The sequence below is a fragment of the Triturus cristatus genome, chromosome 12 (genome assembly GCF_964204655.1).
Source record: "Triturus cristatus chromosome 12, aTriCri1.1, whole genome shotgun sequence".
NCBI lineage: Eukaryota > Metazoa > Chordata > Amphibia > Caudata > Salamandridae > Triturus > Triturus cristatus.
Window position 1 is genome coordinate 488820587 of NC_140595.1, and position 21273 is coordinate 488841859.

General features: G+C 44.9%; 1 protein-coding gene across 2 annotated transcripts in view; it reads right to left on the bottom strand.

Annotated features, from left to right (window-relative positions):
• The window catches only part of LOC146776143 (transcription initiation factor TFIID subunit 4-like), a 1156451-nt gene that overhangs the window by 1019724 nt on the left and 115454 nt on the right, over positions 1–21273 (bottom strand). For both annotated transcript variants that reach the window (XM_085639557.1, XM_085639558.1), the window contains exon 2: positions 8240–8406. In XM_085639557.1, coding sequence (XP_085495683.1) covers positions 8240–8406 — 167 coding nt within the window. The remainder of the gene's footprint in view (positions 1–8239; positions 8407–21273) is intronic.

A 21273-nucleotide genomic window follows, 5' to 3' on the forward strand; every position in this document is an offset into this window, starting at 1 on the left:
GGAGAAGAGCCTTCTCATACATTGCGGCCAACACCTGGAACAAACTCCCCCCTCAACATCAGACGAACCCCCACACTGTAAGCATTAAGGAAGGGCCTCAAGACCTGGCTTCTCGGATGATGCAGAGCTGCCCATATCCCCCCCCCCCCCCCCCCCCCAAGCGCCTTGAGACACTCACGGGTGAGTAGTGTGCGTCACAAATCCCTGATTAATTTATTGATACTTCATGTTAAAAAAAATACAGAATGCAATGTTCAGTTGGCTAAGAAGCAAGGCCATACGGGGAAACTTGCTAGCTGTGCCCCTCTCCCTACTACTGTTTTATCTAGGCAGGCATGCTAAGTTATTTTGAGAGAGATGGCGGTTGTCGGTGTCGCAAGGGAAATATGCAATAAAAACATGAGAGATAACTGCATTTTGTGGCACACATATTGTTTGTATTTATGCTCGTTAACCGTATTAAAAATGTGCCAGTTTTCAGATGGAATGATGTGTGGTACAGAAGGTAAACACAGTATATACCTTTCAGTGACCCACACACAGTGGACAAGCTCCCATATTTCAATTAAACAACCCTGTGGCTCTCTAAGGCTCTGAAAACGTTTGTTGTGCCCATAGGTGTTTAGGTTGGCCCGAGGCATTGTGACACATGCATCCTTTTTTGGAAGTACAATGTGGTGTTGTAATCCAGCTGCTCTGTGCAGTGTACACAACAGAGGTACTTGAGGGGGGAGACATGCACTATGTACATGTTTAAATTGCAGGACATGCACTGACATTCAGAATGCCTTAACTTAGCATGCACACAGCAGGCAGAATGCTGGTTAACAGTTCTGAAGTGCCTTCGCAGTTTGCTGGTAGGAGGTAGGTACTTGAGCACGAAGACGTGTGTGAAAAGTGACAAGCTGTTATGGCCACATTTGTTTTCACAGAGATAATCACGTGCCTTTCCTTTCTGCTGCTACTCACGCTGCACTTTTTTCCCCCATAGGGAAACTTTGTTCTCGAATCTCAAAACAAACATTTGCAACACAATCAGTCTTGCATTTGTTAAGTTAGAGCTGTTGGCATTGAACATAGCTGTTTTTTACTTGTTATTTTAAGTGGAGTAATTATATTTACATAGCACTATTGCCATTGGTATACAAAAAGCAAAAGTAAAAAAACATTGGCATTTTCAACGTCAGCAGCTCTAACTTTACAAATATGAGACCTATTGCAATGCAAATGCTTGTTAACTCATGTTATCCTCCAAAGAAGAGTTAGGGCCTTCATCTTGACCATTTATGGGAGTTTCTCCAGTTCACCTTTGGCACCCCCATTTATTAATTTTCTGTTGATACTATCGAGTTTATTGCATGCTGTGTGTATTTGGTGAGCCAAATGTATTAATGTTTGAGTCTAGATTCACACCCTGTGAATTGCTGCTGTGGGATTTGATGGGGTGGAGGGAGGGATGATTTATTAATTTTGACAGGTTCGGTAAGTCAGAGTCAGTGGGGTGGGTGGGGGGTAATAAGTACTTAAAACACAATCTTAACTCTTTTAATGACCAAAACAACTGCAGTCACTGCCCTGTGTAGAATATTGGACCAGTGCTAAAGTGCTTGTGCTCTTCCCTTTAAACATGTTAACATTGGATTACACCCAATTGGCACATTTAATTTACTTGGAAGTCCCAAGTCAAATGGCGCTACACATACCCAGGGCCTCTAAATTAAATGCTACTGGTGGGCCTGCAGCACGTCACCCGCTTAAGTACCCTTTTAATCATGTCTCAGGCCTGTCATGGCAGCCTGTGTGTGCAGTTTTAAACTGCTATTTCGACCAGACAAAATAAACCTCTTGCTAGATCCAAACCTTCCATATGAATACATACAAGTCACCCCTAAAGTAGGTCCTTAACAGCCCATAGGCCATGGTGCAGTGAATTTCAAAAGTTGGACATGTACTTTTAAGTTTTACATGTCCTTGTAGTCAAAAACTCCTAAATTTGTTTATTACTACTGGAAAGCCTACCTCTCCCATAGGATAACATTGGGTTACCTTAAATTTCAGTTGGAAGCAGATAGGAATATCGAGTTGGGTGTCTAGGGAATTGCAAATTAAACCCTCTTTAAAGGTCAAATCGGATTTTCAGTAAATTCTTGAAATACCACTTTTAGAAAGTTGGCATTTTCTTGTCCTGACCATTAGGTGCCTGTATCCTGGGTCACATGACTAGGTGTAGCTGGAAGTTGGATCGTTGTGTATTGCTCCCAGACCATGAGAAAAAGAGGAAATAAGGCTTGGCAGGATGGGTGATTTCGGACTTGATGAGGGGGAGAAGTTGTCACCTACCTGTCACCAGCGACGGCCCGTATAGGGCGTGTTACCGGGGCGGTGACGTGGGGCAGAGGAGGGGCAGGGTGGGGGGGTTGCAAAATGTGGCATACGGCCGATTGCAGGTAAGTTACGAAAAAAATAAAGAAAACTAATTTTGTTGCGCGCTCTGCATCGCATTTGGCGATGCTGCGCGCGCAACGAAATTCGTTTTCTTTTTTTGCCGTATGCCGCATTTTGCAACCCCCCACCCTGCCCCTCCTCAGCCCCACGTCACCGCCCCGGTAACACGCCCTATACGGGCCGTCGCTGCCTGTCACCTGACCTTTCTGCACACCAACTTACACCACGAAGAGTAGGTCGTTCAGCCAGAACTCTTGTGTGCGGTTAAGGTAGAATGACAATGAAATTTTTGGGTTCAGACGGTGGAGTCGCTCCTCTTACTTAGAGCAGGGTCCTGGAGGGCCAGATCCATGCCAGATTAAGATAACTACATTTATCTAAATAGGGATATGTAAAAGATTTGGCATGGATCCGGCCCTCTAGGACAGACTTTGGAGAACCCTGGCTCAGAGGGATGTGGAGGACCGTAGAAGTTGGGCAAGGTGACAGATAGGCCCCCCTTAAAATGGTGTCACCACTTTCGGCAGTAAAGAGGCCCTACTGTGATGCACCAGTTTGTACGAATAAAATGAGAAGAATGGAGACTTGGAAGATAACACCTGCAGCTCACTCAACCTCCGGGCCGATGTAATTGCCACAAGAAAGTCTGTTTTAATGGTGAGCAGCCTGAGGGGATAATTGTAACGAGGCCTGAAAGGAGCACACATCAAGATTGCGAGGAACAAATTAAGGTCCCACTGAAGCATAATAAAAGAAGGGGGGGCATATTTACAAGGCACTTCAAAAATCTATTTACAATAGAGGACTTAAATAAAGAGGGTTGGTCAGGCAGTCGCAAGAAGGCAGACTGAGCAGAAAGATTACCCTTCAGAGTGCCCAAAGCATAGACCTGCTGGGCAAGGGTAAGACTAAAAAGCAAAATATCAGAAAGGGAGGCAGACCCCATCCCGCCCTGTTTGTTCCAGTACCCGTACCTGGAGGTGGAGAAGACAGCCTGGGGGGTGATCCGACCTTCAGCATGCAGTTGTCGAGATAGAGGAAGACTGGCACCCCTAATCTACGCAGTTGAGCTTCGACCACCGCCATCACCTTGATGAACATCTAAAGGGCGCTAGTAAGGCCTAAAGGGAGCACGGTGAACTGAAAATGCTCGTGGCCTACTGTGAACCGCAGGTAGCGCTGATGGTCAGGCAGGACGGGGATGTGAAAATAGGAGTCCTGCAAATCCAACTCTACTGGGTCTAGGGCAGACAAGACCTGAGCCAATGTGAGCATCTTGTGTTTCTCCATCTTGAGAAAGTAGCTGAGGGTTCCAACATCTAGGATAAGAAGAAGACCCTTGCCTTTCTTAAAGGACCAGAAAGTAGCAGGAATAGAAACCACAGCCTACTTCTGGTACAAGAAACCTCTCTATGGCTCCCGTGGCTAAGAGAGCCATGGCTCCCTCGCAGAGCAGGGACAAATAATCCTCCGTCATCTGTTTGTAAAATACAGTCACGGAGGGAGGGCTAGTCTCGAAGGGGAGGGTGCAGCCCCTTCAGACGATCTGCAGAAGCGGCTTGTCAATTGTTATGTACTGCCAGTGGTGGAGATGATGGCTGATCCTGCCACCAACTGGACGCCCATGATCTAAAATGGCAGTATTGGGAAGATTTGGAGGCTACGGCGGCCTTCGGGGGATAGCGGATGGTATCTGGACCAGACCCCTGGCTACTCGACCGATTAGGCCGGTCGGAGCCACTCACTTGTCCACGCAGAGGCTGAGAAGCTTGACCGCCTCGGTGGCTGGGATCGGGTTGGCATGGTTGAAAGCCCCTTCTGTGGCCAACAAAGGAGTGAAAGGCAGAGTTGGGATGTGGAACAGCAGAGAGGCCCATGGACTTGGCCGTAGCCTGCAAGTTCTTAATGCGATCCAGCGTCAAGTCTGGGTTGTCTCTGAAGAGACGGGTGACATCTAAGTGCATGTCCATCAGGGAAGCCTGAACATCCCCTGAAAAACCAGATATTCTCAGCCAGACGTGGCGTCTGAGGGCCGCCGTGGATGAAATCGCTCTGCCCAGCAAATCGGTGTCCAAGCCACAGCGTATAATTAACTTTGCTGCAGCTCTTCCGTCTAACTGCTTGGAAAAGAATGGCCAAGGTCTCCTCTGGGACCTGTGGCAGCACTTGCGCAACCGCTCCGACAGTTTGTGGGAATAACGGCCCAATAAGCATGTGGTGTTCACGGACAGTAATGCAAGGCTGGCAAAAGAAAACATTTTCTTTCTCAAGCTGCTCAGCCTCTTGGATTCCCTGTCCGGGAGAGTTGCAGGGAACGAACCATGGAAATTGGAGGCTTGGCCAATCAAGCTCTTCGGGGTATGGTGTTGGGTGAGGAATCTCGGTCCTCTGTAGTGGGGCTGTGGCAGCAGGCAATCATCCTGGACCCCTGTGCTGGGTTTGAATCCGGTCCCCAGAAGGACGTCAGGGAGGACTTAGTTGAACCGGAGTAGGGGTTCAGAACAGAAGAGTCACGGTTGCAGCACCTCCTTCAAGATGTTAGTCTTGACTGCCACCGAGGGCAACTGAAGGTCGAGGACCTCAGCCAGCCTCCGCACCACCATTGCATATGCAGCCCCCGCCTCTGTAGCCATGGTAAGGGGAGAAAGCATGCCAGTATCTGGAGACGTATCCAGACCGCTGGTATCACCCAGTTCCTCACATCAGTCCTAATCCTGCTCATAAGGCTGAAATTCTAAAGGTTACTTTGACGACTCCTATTCCTCCTTGAGGCCTAGCCCTTCAGAATAGGACTCAGGCTCCGACCTACGACACGGGGGTCCTGTCAGCACTGGAATCGGTCGATGTGGCTCTGGCTTGTCGGGGATCACAATGGGGCTGGTGCCGCCGTGAGCATTACCATCGGGCCGGTACTAGGGAAGATTGCAGTGGCACGACCGGCGTCAGTCTGGATCTACTACCAGATTCATGGGGCCCATCTGAGCAGGGGCCAGAGCTGCCAGCACAGAATCAGAAGGGACCCCATATGACCTCCTGGGGCACTAAGGCGTACCAGAGGAGTCAGGCCTCTCATAAATGAGGCGCATGGCCTCATAAAATTGTTTCATTTGAGCAGGTTGCTCCGACTCCCGGAAAACTGGGAAGGCATGGAACTGGCCCTGGCACAGGTTCAGAGGAACCAGTCCTCGAACACTAATGTTCCTTCGTTGCGTCAGCAGACAGGCGAGGAGAAGCCGAAGCGTGCTTCGACTTCTTGTGTTTTTCATGCCTCCTACCAGTGTGCCCTGACGATTTTGAGTGGGGCGAAGAGGACTTTAGACTCCAAGAACAGTACTGAGATCAGCCTCTTGAGCAGGGCTGGGACTTCCACGGAGTCGCATGCCAGACCACTAGCTGCTTCAGGGACCGCTCACTCAAAGCCTTTGGTGCCATGGCCCGTCAGTTGGAGCATGACTTGGAGTTGTGGTCGTGCTCCAGACACCACAAACGCATGAGGTGTATGTCAGTCAGCGACATGGCGTGGTGACAGGTGCCACAAAGTTTAAAACCTGTCTTTTTCAAGGACATCCTCGACACAACATGAAGAAAAACTTCAAAAAAAGATCAACAAAATGTCGCTAAAATCCTGTCAGTAACAAACCTCACTGGTCCCAGAACAACAATGAGCCATCACTAATAAAGACTGAACGTCTTAGAATGTAAGGAGCATTAATGGACACAGGAAATAATGACAGTCAATAGGCCTAAACATTAGTAAGCAGTTATGGCTTACTACAATAATGACCTTAAATTGTCAAAAGCACTAATAAATATCAAAGAGCCCAAGGAGTAATGGCCATCAATTGCCTTAGGCAACAATGGTTAATATTTTAAAAACCAATACATGTACTTGTATTTATTTCGTTAACCATAATATATATTTCATTACAACTTATTGAAGTTCTATAGCTCGTTTCCATATTGCTTTTCAGTCATTAAAACAATGTAAAACTTTTGATAAAGCAATTTTACTACAATCTTCACAGTGTTTGAATTTGTTAACCTCAGAAAGAGCTAGATTTAATTGAACACTGGCAGAAGCAAGACCAAATTAAAATAACAGAATAAAATGCTTTAAACATGAGAATACATAATTCAATAATATCATTACAGGCGGTCAGTTTATGCATTCGACAAGGAGTAGAATCAATCTGATTTCTCTCAACTCCTTTTACAATCACTAAAGCAAACGTGAACTATCTACAATGGTGTTTTAGGCTTGACTCCGAAAATAGCAAATATACAAATATTTCTAAAGAAATATTCTGCTCAACTGTTTTAGATGGCACCACATCTCTCACACGCTTTAATTCGGAAACTTGAAACACAGCCAGGCAACTATTATGAACTTCACTACATCCCTGGCAAGTGTCAAATAAATGTTCTCTCACACATCAGAAAGTCAGACAGTCGTGAAAAGATTGGTCTTAATTTCTTCGCCTCAACCTGAATTAGACAATTTCAAAAATAAACAGAAGATATGGCTGTTTGTTCAAACTTCCTCATTAAAGACAGCTAAGCACTATCACAGTTTGCAGCAACTTGCTCAAGCCAAGATTGCGTTATAAACACATTTTGTACCCATTTACTTTACCCTAAATGACTAATAGAGTAGGCTACAATTGAGCCTATTCATTGCACGTTGACGCCTCGTCAGAATACATAAAATATTTTGCTCTGTATATCTATTTTTTGTGTGGAATTTCTATCTTTTGGATGATCTCTACATTCTAACTGACATTTCTAAAGCCCCCATAACTAGCCAGGGTTCTAAATGAAAGAACCAATGGCTCAGCAGAATAAGTGAATTGCTGAACCAAGCAAGGATCAGCACCTGTAAACTCTTCATAAGCAAGAACCAAGGTTCATAGAACAAGAACTACACACTTACCTCATGCAGAAATGTAATTATTAGACTTTATGTAGTTTGTTTAAACCAAAAGTATTAGTCAAATTGTGAGTGGAAGCAAAAATGGAAAGTTAGTTACAAAGCAGTAAGCCAACAATGGATGCACTTAAGGTGTGCTAAAGGACAGGAGAGACGCAGCTTCTTCAGAAATGCTCTAGAATGTTCATATAGAACTTCGACTGTTGCAGCACCACCCTGGTAAGTACAGTAATAACACCACAGCATGCCTAAGTAACTTTAAAGTCATTCACACATCTCTTAGCTAAAAAACATTCAAAAATAGCTTTGCATTGTTGGCATTAACCTACTAGTGTTACGTCAAGATGATATACACAATGCATAGCATAAGACAATCGCTAGAAGGACACTGGACTACCTTATCAAGGTGATCCAACTATACAGGCCAACCAGACACATGGAGTCTGCCTTCATGAACTGGCTAGCTATCAAGCAGCAAGATGTAAAGGGGTGGCATGACCTTATTTTACACTATATACACACAAATATTCTGAATGTCAGTCTAGCTTGAAGACTGGGATTTCGAAAGAGTCTGTTCACCATTGCCTATGATCTACTGATGTCATCACATGCCAGGAACGGGCACAATAAGATAGGGCAACCAAGCTTGCAACCAGTCCACTTACCTGGAATTGCGCTCAAAACTGCTGCATAGGCATTGCAGGTTATACAAAAAACACACAAAAAAGAAATACACTTTTCTCAGTACAAGTTTCTTGAGTAACTGAGTTAATAGTTGCCAAGTACAATATTTTACAATTTCGGTTGCTGCATTTTAAATATTTATTGAAGTACTACAATACAAGAAGCAAATTAAAAGAGCTGTACCTGTGAAGCGGACAGAGGATATGGTTGATAGCTGCTTGTCATAGGAAGCATTGGAGGCATGCTTGTAGGGCTTGGACCAGGTACATGTGCCTGCACTTGAGCCTGAGCCAGAGCTTGTTGAGGTAACAAAACAAGTTGCCCGCTATCTGTTCTAATAAGGACCATCCCTAAGGGGAAAAGTGAGATACACCTATGAAATGACATTTCACATAGCTTTGAAGATATATTTATTCTTAGGAAATTTTAGGTACAGCAGTTTAAACAATCAGGATTTCTTAAGCGAGGCTATTCACCCGCGAGGGTATCTAGGCGCTCCTGGACATGTTGTAATACTACAGCTAATGTCATTGCAAACACAATATAGCATGTTCAAAACTTGGAAATAAACAGAAGTTGGTCAAGAAACAAGGAAACCTATTGTACAACTCCGCCAGTATAACATAGAACTGAAAACCCACACCAGTAATACATGAAGCCTGCAATTATATTTCTAGTTTACTTTTTCTTTTTGTAATTCATACCTGGTGATGCCTGTTTGGCAATACAGACATTTCGGATTAGTCAATACTTTCTGCTTTTGCTGTTCAGCATATATGCCATTATGATGCTACGGCAGCTCATGGTGTTGAAGTACACACATGACTGCATCACCACAAGCATTCTCCATAACTGCTTCTATTTTAGTAAATTTTTTTTATTTACCATTCCAAGATGGCAGACCCCAATCATAGAGCAAAAAATGAAAGAAATAATTTGAACATGCGCTAAAACGCTTTTGATAAAAACCTGTCCAGGCAGCAAACTGAAGCTGTCCCACCTTTCCAAAAACCTTAATTAAAAAATTATCATTTTTAAAATGGGGGCTAATAAATACCCTAATTGGAAGGTGGCTAAGCAACCAATGAGAGGATGGGTTGAGTTGCAGGGATTGGTGTGGTGGTGGTGGGGGGGGGGGGGGGGGGGGGGGGGGTTGCAGGTGAGCACTAAAGTAAATTTTGAGCAGTGCACAAGAGAAAAAAAAATAACTAAAAGTAACTAAAGGCCAAACAGAATGTGGATAGCAGGAAGGGAGGGGGATACCAGCAGGCGAGATGGCAAGGGGTAAGCAACAAAGAACGCGCATTAAAGCAGTTATTTCAGGCCTGGGACAAAACAAGCGCTTTATCACAGAAACCTGGGACACCATGCTCACACAATTTAAGGACCCCATCACAGACGACTCCCCCCACCCTTCCTCAGACTACATAGACTCAGGACTGCTCACCTCCTGGAGATGCAGGAGACACTAGCGGATCCTTGATACATGCCTAGAGGCACCCTCTAAGCAAACTAATGCATTTTTTGAGTCGCTCCCGCATCATACACTTATTGTTGCAGGGATTCTGCTCATGCACAGAACTATGCGCAGGAAACCAGGACCTCAGTGAATTGTGGTGTACCAAAAACTCACCTCAGAATCCAGAACCCCTATCCGACCAGCATCAGTGTCCCATTCGTTATCCGTATTTATCTCGGCGGTCCCAATGTATAGACAACCCAGAACAAGCGACTTAGTGTATTCTCAGGAATGGTGGGAATCAGAAATACCTGTTCGTTATTATTCTCATATCAGTCCACAACAAGAGAAAACAGAGACACGGTAAAGTTTAAAGAGTTTATTTTATAAACCTCGTGTCCTAAGATGCAGTACTTTGGCTAACATAAGCAGACAAATGATTAAAATCAAAACCATCAGCATAGTTACAATACCATAGAAAATGAAAGGAGAAATCATAATAAAGTGACAGTGGAATACAGCCACCTTCCTTTCGCTAGTAAACTAATATTATTAGACTAATAAAAGGTCTCTAGGCTTGAATGGGGAACCCCATACCGTAAAGATCAGCTTAGTGGAATCACATCACAGGATCAGGTGTACTCTGCTCATGGGAAAGCTCTTCTTCTGAATGCCTGAATCAAGCAAGCAGCCTGCAATATTAAAAGCACTCGACTCTCAGGTATTTGCAGCTGTGTGCGTGTTATGGCTAAATAGTGGGCCGATCAACCTGAACCCAAAAACATGCACCGTCTAGCGACCCAGACTGTTTCCTTACACAATGTTCAGACCAAGGACGTCACTCACGGCTAGGGATGTGAACAACAGACAGTTCTCATGTGAAGAAAAGGCGAGCAAGCATTTCTCAAATAATAACATGTAACTGCAGTGTCATGTGCAAAAGCAGCAAAAGTGGCAAGATGGCTTACTAACATCTGATGCGGTTATGCTAACTTAGCAATGTACGTATATAAATTGCAGCCCTCACTACACCCCCCCTTGATCGGACCACTAACCAATAGGGGTACAATTAAGGAACGCAGAGTTCTAGTTCGATAGAACGGAACTAAGGGCACACATTGGAAATCCATATAAGGGCAGTGAAAGTTCGAAGAGAAGAAAGAGAGAAAAAAAAACATTTAAAAGAAAAAAAATATTATCGATGGATGTCGAACGAAAAGACAAAAGTTCTTCCAAAGGAATGTTGGATGACATCCAAGTTAATCCATCAATGTATAAGCACAGTAAGTAGCAACGGCTTCCAAGAGGAAATCATTGGAACGTCCTGCAAAATTATCTGCCATCCAGTTCAGCAAGGGGAATGAACACACATGTTCTTCGACAACTGGAGCCTCTAGTACCATCAGAGGACAACTGGCGTGTTCTTCAAGATAACTTCTTGCCAGGAAGTCATCTGCAGCCGTACCGATGTCCCAATTCCCTAGGACTCCATGTGCTGCTCCACAGGCCATAAACCTGACACCAGAACAGTCCAACTCATGAGCCACTAAGGGGCTCATTAGTCGATCATAATCCGGGGCGGGAGACACAGAGTTTGACAAGCACAAATCCAGAGCCCATTGGAACGGACACTCTAGGGAATGAAAGACAGGTTGTACGCATGTAAAGTAGGGAAACCGGAAGGACAATCCATAGGCAAAGCTCAAGGTTGCTAGTGGCAGTGTTCCATAGTATTCAAGCATCCAGTTACGAAGATGAAGCAGCCGTGACAGGCTGTCGTGTGACACAAATTGTGCATCCATTGCGTAGTAAGCAGACCAACAACAGCACCCCAGCCACAAGGGCGAGAATCAACAGGAGACCTCCAAAGACGCTGGAAAAAATAGAATGGAAAAATGCACAGATCACACCAAAAATAGTTTGGAAGGCGGTCACGAGGCCGGAGCCCACAATTTTGAAAAAATGTGCCAGGCCACTTGTTGACGAGGCATTAAAGATAGTCTGAATCAGGGCACCAAAATGAAGTGGGAGATCAGTATTCAAAAGCGCTTGCACCTCTGTGCACGTGTTTGCTACGTGAAGGACAAATGTTTCCCGGGACGAAGTCAACGCGACTTCTTTTTGAGACAATAGAGCCCTTATTCTGCTCATCTTGTTGAACTCTGCTTTCAAGGTTGGAATGGAAGGCCAGATGGATACATCGAGCCGTCCATGCGGGGGTGGTAAAAGGACGTTGTTACAGCAGACTACTCTCTGTGATACAGTCACTATGTAGGGAATTCCCACTAACATCCCACAGCAAGCTTCATTATTTAATAGCAAATAACTACCGTTAGCCAGCAGCGTAAATGACGGTGTTATGACTGGCACTGGAATCCCTTTCAGGACGCAAGCTAAATTAGGAGCGTGTACATTACATGCACCATGCAATTGAATGTGCCGACACACCACAGAGTGATCCGGAGTGGAAGTGCATTCTTCACCTTTTAAGTAAACCTCTTTACCGTCCCTCACGCACCTGTACGTGAATGGGAGTGACCAAACTTCATGCAGGAAGGCAGTACCTAGTTGTTCATATCTGCCTAGCGCATAATGTTTCATGCAGGAACTGAACTTAAACAGGGGAAATGGTAATGTGATTAACCCGTGGATAAGCCACACAGCGGAGTTTAATTCGTCAACAGAGAAAGGCAAAGGTTCTAACTTTTCAATGTGCAGCAAAGAGTATGTTGCATCTTTCATGGACATGAACAGTTGTTTTGCAGTTAAATTAAAAGGAAGGAACAAAGATGAAGTATTCATGTAGTCCCAAGGGACTTTCCCAGCCTTTAACGTTTGCAATGTCCATGCAAACTGCATTATAGAACGCAATTGATTTTGGCAATGATATAAAACAGACACATCATCCTGCACAATGTCAACAACAGATGAAACGATATTATCTAACGTATAAATTCTGGAAGACAGGGCGTTAATGCTATTATTTATAACAGCCAATACCTTTTCCATATTGGCTTGATCAATAGCCCGTAATCTGGATGCAGCTTCAATTTGTGATATCTTCCAAACTTCGTTATAAACAGCATATACCCATTTTTTGGACCTGCCAACCGCAGGACCCTTAACAAAATCATTCAAATCTATTTTGTCGTGTAATTGTGATAAATTAAGTTTAACAGATGCTAAGGTGGAATGTTGCAGCCAAGATTGGCATAACTTCCCTACTGAGTAGGTAGTTACAGTATGAGAGGATTTAAAACGGGGGTCCACACAAACTTGTGTATACCCCGGATTTAAATCCAGAAACCGATGTTGACAGGAATCTGAGCTCGTTTGCCATATTAACCATCCTTCCGGATTTAATTTGGAAATATTGAAGGATGTGTTAGAAATGTATGACTGCAACGCAGTAAGGGACAGATCCGTATGATTATCCTAATTAGGATAAGCACCCAGATCCGGAGTAGAGGGAGAATTTAATTTTTTAGAACTAGCCAATCCAAAACAGGTGGTCTGAAAAATTGACGAATTCAAAAATAACATGTGGTTCGGGTTGAGGCAGGCACGATGCAAAGCTCCTGACCCCTGTACCTGCCACGGTTTAGAACCCCAAACCGATTTAAGATCAATAGTTGCTTTCCACAGATCATAACCTCCGATTACCAAATCATCCATAAAGGATTTGGAATATAACAATTTCGTGTGTGTCAGCCTAACTTTCGAGGCAGACTCAGCTGCCACTTTAAAGTAAAAGGAGGCAGGATTTGACACACTGAAATCAGAAAAATATGTGAATTTGTTCACTAACATGGTGGAGCTGCCCAGCCTAGGCACTGGACAGTGTTCCCATTGCGTATAATTTACAAAATTTCTAAACGTATTGGCTTTGTGAAGGAAATGATTGCCATAATGTTGATAGCAAAACTGCTCATCATAATTAGCAGTATCCAAATACAAATCATCAGCATCAAACGCAGCATAATATTTCAAATCAGAAAACAGTGCTTCTATGGCTTGAACATCCCAATCATCTGAACGGATGCTTTGCTTAACTACATCACCCATAGAAACACGAAATACATTTGGCACATTGATTACTTCAGTGGGACCATGAATTTGAAATTTAACAGCATCCCACGCAATCCCATCCAACACAGGCCAGGCAGTAATATTCACAAAAGTCTGGTCCCTTTTCATGATATGTGACGAGGAGTGGAGGGCCAAAGTTCCATCAATTAGTCTAATTGTAGATCTTTCTTTTAGGTAGGGTCCATTCACAAGACGAAAAAACACCACCACAAATCCAATGGACATGAACAAAAAACATAGATATGAGCACCAGCCAAATGTAAGTCCAAGGGGGAATTAAAAAATGTCTTTTAAACCAGACAGCAAAGATTGAAACTTTTGATGGGGAATTAGAAGTCACTGAGTTAGTGTCAAAGGAGAAGCGTGACTGGTTTACTGCGGTTGATTCTAAAACAGGCAACAGTACATCTGCAGGATAAGCATACTCAGTATCTTCAGGTAGACCACCAGCTGTTGGTGACAACAAAGGACCAGTAACTGTATGCATCTCGATGGCAACATCAGGCAAGGTGGTAGAAGCTGGAGCCAAAACAGAATTTCTCAGCATCGCAGGGCAAGAAACCGCTGGAGTCATACTAAGAAGAATCGGCCACTCGCTGTAGCTTGACATTGTCAATAGAGATGTACCTGTTATTCTTGCAACCAGGAAGTGGAGGTAAAATGACTGTTCGTGTACCCTGCACACCAAGCACTGGAACCGGTGCACGATAAGAGGGGCCGAACTCCTCCTTGTTCTCCACCTTCTCACGGACCAGATCACCAACTCGAGGTAGCCAGCCGACTACCGGAATCTGAAGTGCAGCATCAGATGTGGAGGGCACATGTTCCTTTGCTAGACTGTCTCTTGCTTCTTGTAGAGTCTGCAATACAGCACAGTGATCATCTACGTCAAAGGGTGCGGCTGACGCCGCCATGTCTATACCATCAAGGTCCAGGACAAACATTTGTATGCCAAAGAGCATCATGTATGGGGTCCGCCCACCCAGAGACCTTCTAGGGAGATTATGAAGTGCACGTTGGACGTTATACAAATGGGCTAGCCAGTTCCGGCCAGTGCCTAAAACCCTAGCTGTCAAAGATTGCTTTAAGTCACGGTTCATTCGCTCCACAACACTATTACCCTCAGGTCAGTAGGGAGACGAAAATTTGACTTGGACCCCCACATTTCTCATGGCTTCTTTGTACGCCTTAGAGGCGAACGCAGGGCCTTGATCAGAATGAAAGGTACCACACGCAAAACTTCCCACAAAGACACGCAAATCCCTGATGACAGTACGGGCATCAGCACTCCTTTGTGGCCATACCCACAGAAAACGTGTGCACGAATCCACTGCAACCAAGATGTACTTGTACGCAGTATCAGAGGTGAATGGACCGCTGTGATCTAGATAAACACACCCTAGTGGTTTATTAGATATGTACAACTGAGTTTGTGGTGGGCGCGCAGCAGTTGAAGGTTTAATCTGCTGGCAAATGTCACAATCAAGAACATAAGCGCAAGCTTGTTTATATAAACCGCACCACCAGTAGCGTTGTTGTAACAGAGATACAGTAGCTGCAACGCCGGCGTGGGCAGAGGCCATACCCTCGTGAGCCGCTAATATCAAAGATGGTCTGCAGTCCGCGTTGGGAATCAATCTGTCACCAACGTCGTTAATCCTCACTAACGGGACGTTATCAGGACTTAAGTGATAATGGTAACGAGAAGGGAAACCTCTCGGGTAATTAGTTCCCTTCTCTGTAGCAGCAACAGCTGCCAAGATGTCATCATCGGTCTTACTTTTGGATCTTGTAACTGCTGCCACTAAGTATGTCGCCACTGCTGTTTTTGCTGCCTCATCAGCTAAGCTGTTGCCGACAGCATGGACACCAACTCGTTGGTGACCGAGAGTGTGAATAACATTCACGAGAGGCAGATGTTCTTTAAGTTCTGCCACTCGAACCCAAAGCATTTTATGCTTAATTGTGCTACCTTTGGAATCACGGTATTCATTTTGAGACCAAAAATGTAGACTGTCGTTGTAAGATTGAACACAATAGAACGAGTCACTCACTATAAGAGTAGTGACCCGAGAATCAGCAAACTCAAGTGCGAGAACCAGAGCACGGAGCTCTGCCAACTGTGCGGTACAATCACCCAATAACTGCGTATGCACGACATCAGATTGGAATTCACCATTCACGAAAGTACCCACCACAATTGCGCAGGCCGCTGAATAGGCATGTTTCGATCCAGTCGCCGGTTGCGCAGAACTGTCAGTGTAAATGACACAATGGTAATCCTCGAGCGGGCGCAAAGACAGAGGAGCTGGATGAACGAATTCATACTGCAAGTACTCCTGAGTCTGTAATGAGGCGTCAAAGATATAGGTGACGTCGGGCGATGTCAAGGAAGTGGCCCATTGTATCATCCGGGGATGCAAAGCTTTAGAATTTGGTACACTCGCTTTGGTCACTGCCTCAAGGGCAGGATATGGTGTGACCACCAACATGCGTTTCCCTTGCGACAGCGCTTGTTCTTTAAGAATCACCATCTGTACTGCCGTCAAAACTTTCTCGACAGAGGAAAAGCGCAGTTCAGCCGAAGTGTACAGGTGTGATTTGTAGGCAATGGGGACGGTGTCGCCCTCATTGAACGTTAAGTACATGAAACCCACTGCGCCTGGCACAATTCTTATTACCAGGTTAGTGCGATTATCACGCGTCAGTAAGTATTTTGAGGCAAGAAGATCAGCTTGCAAAGATTGCAAAATAGCTGAATGCTCCGGCAGCCAGCATGATTTGGAAAAAGTAGGTTGTACCAAGGCATAAAGTGGCTTGATACGCTGGGCATAATCAGGAATATACGTACGACCGAAATTCAGAAAGCCCAGCAAAGACTGTAATTTTTTCAGTGTTGTAGGAGCACGCAGGCATGCGCACTTCTCCAGGAAGTGCGGAGCCAACCCTCGACCCTCATTGTTGAGTTCGTATCCCAAAAACAACACTGTATACTCTGCAATGTGAGACTTCGCAAAGTTGAATTTGTAACCAAAGTCTGCAAACATAACAATAATGCGATCAACGCGACACAGATGCGGCCACAACTCGTCATCTGTGAGATAAATATCATCCACATACGAGTACGCATCAGAGTCAATGCTCTCTAACAGAGAGACTACACGAGCGGCAAAGACGCCAGGGCTGTTTTTATAGCCCATGGCTAATCTTTTTTAATGTTTTTGTTTGCCGCCTGAAGTAAACGCTGTCCACTGACTACTAAGAGAGGACAGGTTATGGCTGTAAAAGCCATTGGAAATGTCAAGTGTGGTCTTAAACCGTTTTGTCACGAGACTATCGACGAGAGCAGAACTGTGGGTATTCTGTACTGCGCATGTCCGGCAATGAGAGTTTAAATGCCGGTAATCTAAAACTAGGCGGTACCACCCATCAGGCTTCGTCACAGTGAATAAAGGATTATTCATTGGTGACACATGTTTCAATAACACCTTGATATTCCAATTGTTCAAGGATTGCCGCGACGTGAGGTCTTGCTTCGCGACGCATGGGATATTGGGGATGTGGCTGGGGCATAGACCGCAACGGAATCTCATGGCTGGGGGACAATTTATCCCAGCCTACCTGAGTACGATACAAAGCCAGTGCTAGCACCAGAACCCACTCCTGAGCGAACCTTTTAGCTTGGTCCTTTGGCACTGTGTGCGCAAAGGACAGGAGGATCACCTCCTCCCCCCTAGGAGCATCTAAAATGAAAGCCGGGGGCAAATCTACCTCTGCCAATAGAATATCGTACGAAGAGGTCAGATTATCCAAAAAAATCCCCTGAATTGTACGTTGTAGGTCACCTTCTATTAAGAGGACTATATTATATAGTCTGTCAGGGGGAGCCACTCTAGTGTCAGCAGTTTCTACAGTAATGAACGTGTCAGTTGCTGTCGCCTCCAGATATGGACGCAGTGCTTGTCGCACTACTGTAACTTCCGCTGCGCTGGTTCCGAAGCTGCGTCCGCACTATCTGTGGCATACCTCGCTGTTAGTGCAGCAACCTTCTTCTTTTGAAACGGGGGTCGTTGACGTGCAGACTCGTCCTGCTTGCCTTTACCGTCAGTCTGACGGGGTTGCTCACATCTTTGTTGGGCACCCCGTCCTTTCCCACGGTCTCCGCCACCGGACTGTGAAGCCGATGTTTCCTGTGAAGAACGAGGAGAACGTTGTTCAGAAACCTGAAATCTATCAGGTGATTTAATACTAGAGCGATCGCGCAGATCATATGCGACTGTACGGGTGAGGCAGGACGAGACCCGCGTTTCTGTTGCTGCTTCCCCTGTTTCTTTGTCCGCCAATTTTGTTTTGGAATATGTGGGCGTTCGTCTTTACCAGACGAGCTCACCTTAGTTTGCTGTACCAAATCAGGAATTATTACAGTTGGTTTAACACCTAAGGCACTGCGGCCAATGGTTCTATAGGCTTCCGCAATAATCTTAGCGAACTCCTTAGGCCTGTCGAGTTCGTCCCCGCGGTCCAATTTATTAGCCACTTGGAACTGCATAGCATCGCCTTTGAGGTTGCCCATTACCATGGAAGCAACCACATCGAACACCCCGACAAGCCGCATTCCTAATTCTACAGCAGCCTCCGCACCGTGATTATCTTGAACACGTTTAATGACGGAGGGAAGCACAGACATAGACGGAGTGCAGAAGCACTTAGAGTACGTCGCGGCAAAGACCTTGCCCCAGTTGTCACAATCGGCCATATCTGGGACTAAGTCTTTCGGCAAACTAATGGTGAGTATCCTGTGTTTCTCCACAGGAGTAGTATGCGGAAAAACCGCTTCAAGTTGGTCAAATTTCTCAGCAAGCCAATAAGGTAAGTCATCCTTATTTTGGGGGTGCTTGCCCATTACCGAATTCACCATAACAGGACTAATAACCACCGCGTGGTGTTCAGCTGGTTGTCCCGCAACAGCAGGTGCCCCCACCTGCCCGTTGCGTGACACGTACTGTACTAAAGCCCTATGCACTATAATAAGGGCTGTGTGAAGTACACGAAACTCAGCCACCGCTACCGTCAGATAGCGGGGATGAGGCGTAAATCCGGCCAGCACCGGCCATGTGGCCCCTGGAATTGACAAAGGGCCCATTCTAGCCGGTGTAACCGCATGGGGAAGGGCACCATTAAACCAAATGCTATGCTGCCAGGCAGAAATAGGAATTTCTTGTGTCCTATATGGCGTATAGTTTGCAGGTAGCTGCGTGGGAGTATAGGAGTGAAACGTATTATCGTCTGCATTCACCGCCGGCAAAGTCACCCAAGAGTAAAACAACTCATAAGGAAATGACGCATCAGCGCTCACCACAAAAATAACAGTCATCCCATCGTCCGGCACCCCATACGTCGTCAAATGACGTCGCAGAGGTGTACGACTATGTGCAGCAATTTCAACCGCCATAAGGACACACAAAAGATCAACAACGAGTTTAATCAGTAGCACTAGGGTTCAGATATAGAAGAAACCTTTTTAATGATCAAGCTTGAAAGAACCTATTAGTCGAGTAACAGGTAGGTCTACATCCGTCACTCCCGTTATCCGGAAACAAGAGTGAGGGTGTCGTGGACTAATATAAGCACTACTAAGGCGTTTCAAATCAATAGACCAAACGTTAGGTGCGCCATGTTGCAGGGATTCTGCTCATGCACAGAACTATGCGCAGGAAACCAGGACCTCAGTGAATTGTGGTGTACCAAAAACTCACCTCAGAACCCAGAACCCCTATCCGACCAGCATCAGTGTCCCATTTGTTATCTGTATTTATCTCGGCGGTCCCAATGTATAGACAACCCAGAACAAGCGACTTAGTGTATTTCTCAGGAATGGTGGGAATCAGAACTACCGGTTCGTTATTATTCTCATATCAGTCCACAACAAGAGAAAACAGAGACACTGTAAAGTTTAAAGAGTTTATTTTATAAACCTCGTGTCCTAAGATGCAGTACTTTGGCTAACATAAGCAGACAAATGATTAAAATCAAAACCATCAGCATAGTTACAATACCATAGAAAATGAAGGAGAAATCATAATAAAATGACAGTGGAATACAGCCACCTTCCTTTCGCTAGTAAACTAATATTATTAGACTAATAAAAGGTCTCTAGGCTTGAATGGGGAAACCCATACCGTAAAAATCAGCTTAGTGGAATCACATCACAGGATCAGGTGTACTCTGCTCCTGGGAAAGCTCTTCTTCCGAATGCCTGAATCAAGCAAGCAGCCTCCAATATTAAAAGCGCTCGACTCTCAGGTATTTGCAGCTGTGTGCGTGTTATGGCTAAATAGTGGGCCGATCAACCTGAACCCAAAAACATGCACCGTCTAGCGACCCAGACTGTTTCTTTACACAATGTTCAGACCAAGGTCGCAGCTCACGGCTAGGGATGTGAACAACAGACAGTTCTCATATGAAGAAAAGGCGAGCAAGCATTTCTCAAATAATAACATGTAACTGCAGTGTCATGTGCAAAAGCAGCAAAAGTGGCAAGATGGCTTTCTAACATCTAACGCGGTTATGCTAACTTAGCAATGTACGTATATAAATTGCAGCCCTCACTACATTATCTCTCCTTACCCCGAGAGATAACACAAAAGATGAGACACCCCAAAGACTACCACCCCCTCATCCTGCCTTCATACTTACCACACACTCCTGCCCTCACCCTGAGGAAAAGGTTATATAATATGAACATGAGTGCAGACATTTTTTTAAATCCACCTGACTTTGTACAACGTTGTTTGAGGAATTTTCCATGCATGTTCTGACATTGTACATTCTTTTATTTTTTTCTCTCCATGTCCTTGGAAAAGTACCGAGTGGCTGTTATAATAATTACACTTTGTTAATCATTTATGCTTCTCTGAGATGGAAAGTCACGCTGGTCTTTTTCCATTCAATTTGCAATCAAGCAATGCCTTGTGATCACTTATCTTGAAAATGTAGTGTGGTTAGCTATTCTTTTTGTACGTATAACTGGAAGGAATTTTCCAATGGATTAGGAGGAGGGAAGTGAAGGGGTGTAGGCTGACTTGTTTAAAGTATAGTATAAATATGAAAGGAGAATTCTGTGTGGTTGTTCATTACCTACACAGAATAGCTTTTTCCTTGTTGGTCTTGTATCTGTTCGAGCTTGAATAAACCAAATGTTTTACCTCCTACTCCCTGTATTCCTTTTGATTTAAAAAGGACAAGAGGTGCTTTTTCTCAAATGGCGCCCAACGTGGGACCTCTATGTGGGAAATCCAAAAGCATTTATGTCTGTGGCTGAGGTGACACGACCTGAGGCTGACGGATCGCTGGAGCCCCTGCTAATGAGACTAGTTTATCGCAGCTGCCATCTGAAGTTCTGAACTGCTGTCCCTCGGCAACAGGATCTCCCCGGCAGAGGTTCCAAACAGGTCAAGCAAAAAGTGGCTGAATTGCAGAGTACAGAGTGTCGGACGTCTCCATCAAATACCTGGTGAGATTATTTTGTAACAGGTGTTTTAAATTATTGATTAGTTATTGGTATGAGAATTTTATTGCATTATATTGGTTGGGTTTCAGGTTGGATCTGATAAATAGGCCTGTATTGATTGTATTGGTAAGTTTTTTCATTTAGATAATCTTTGACTTT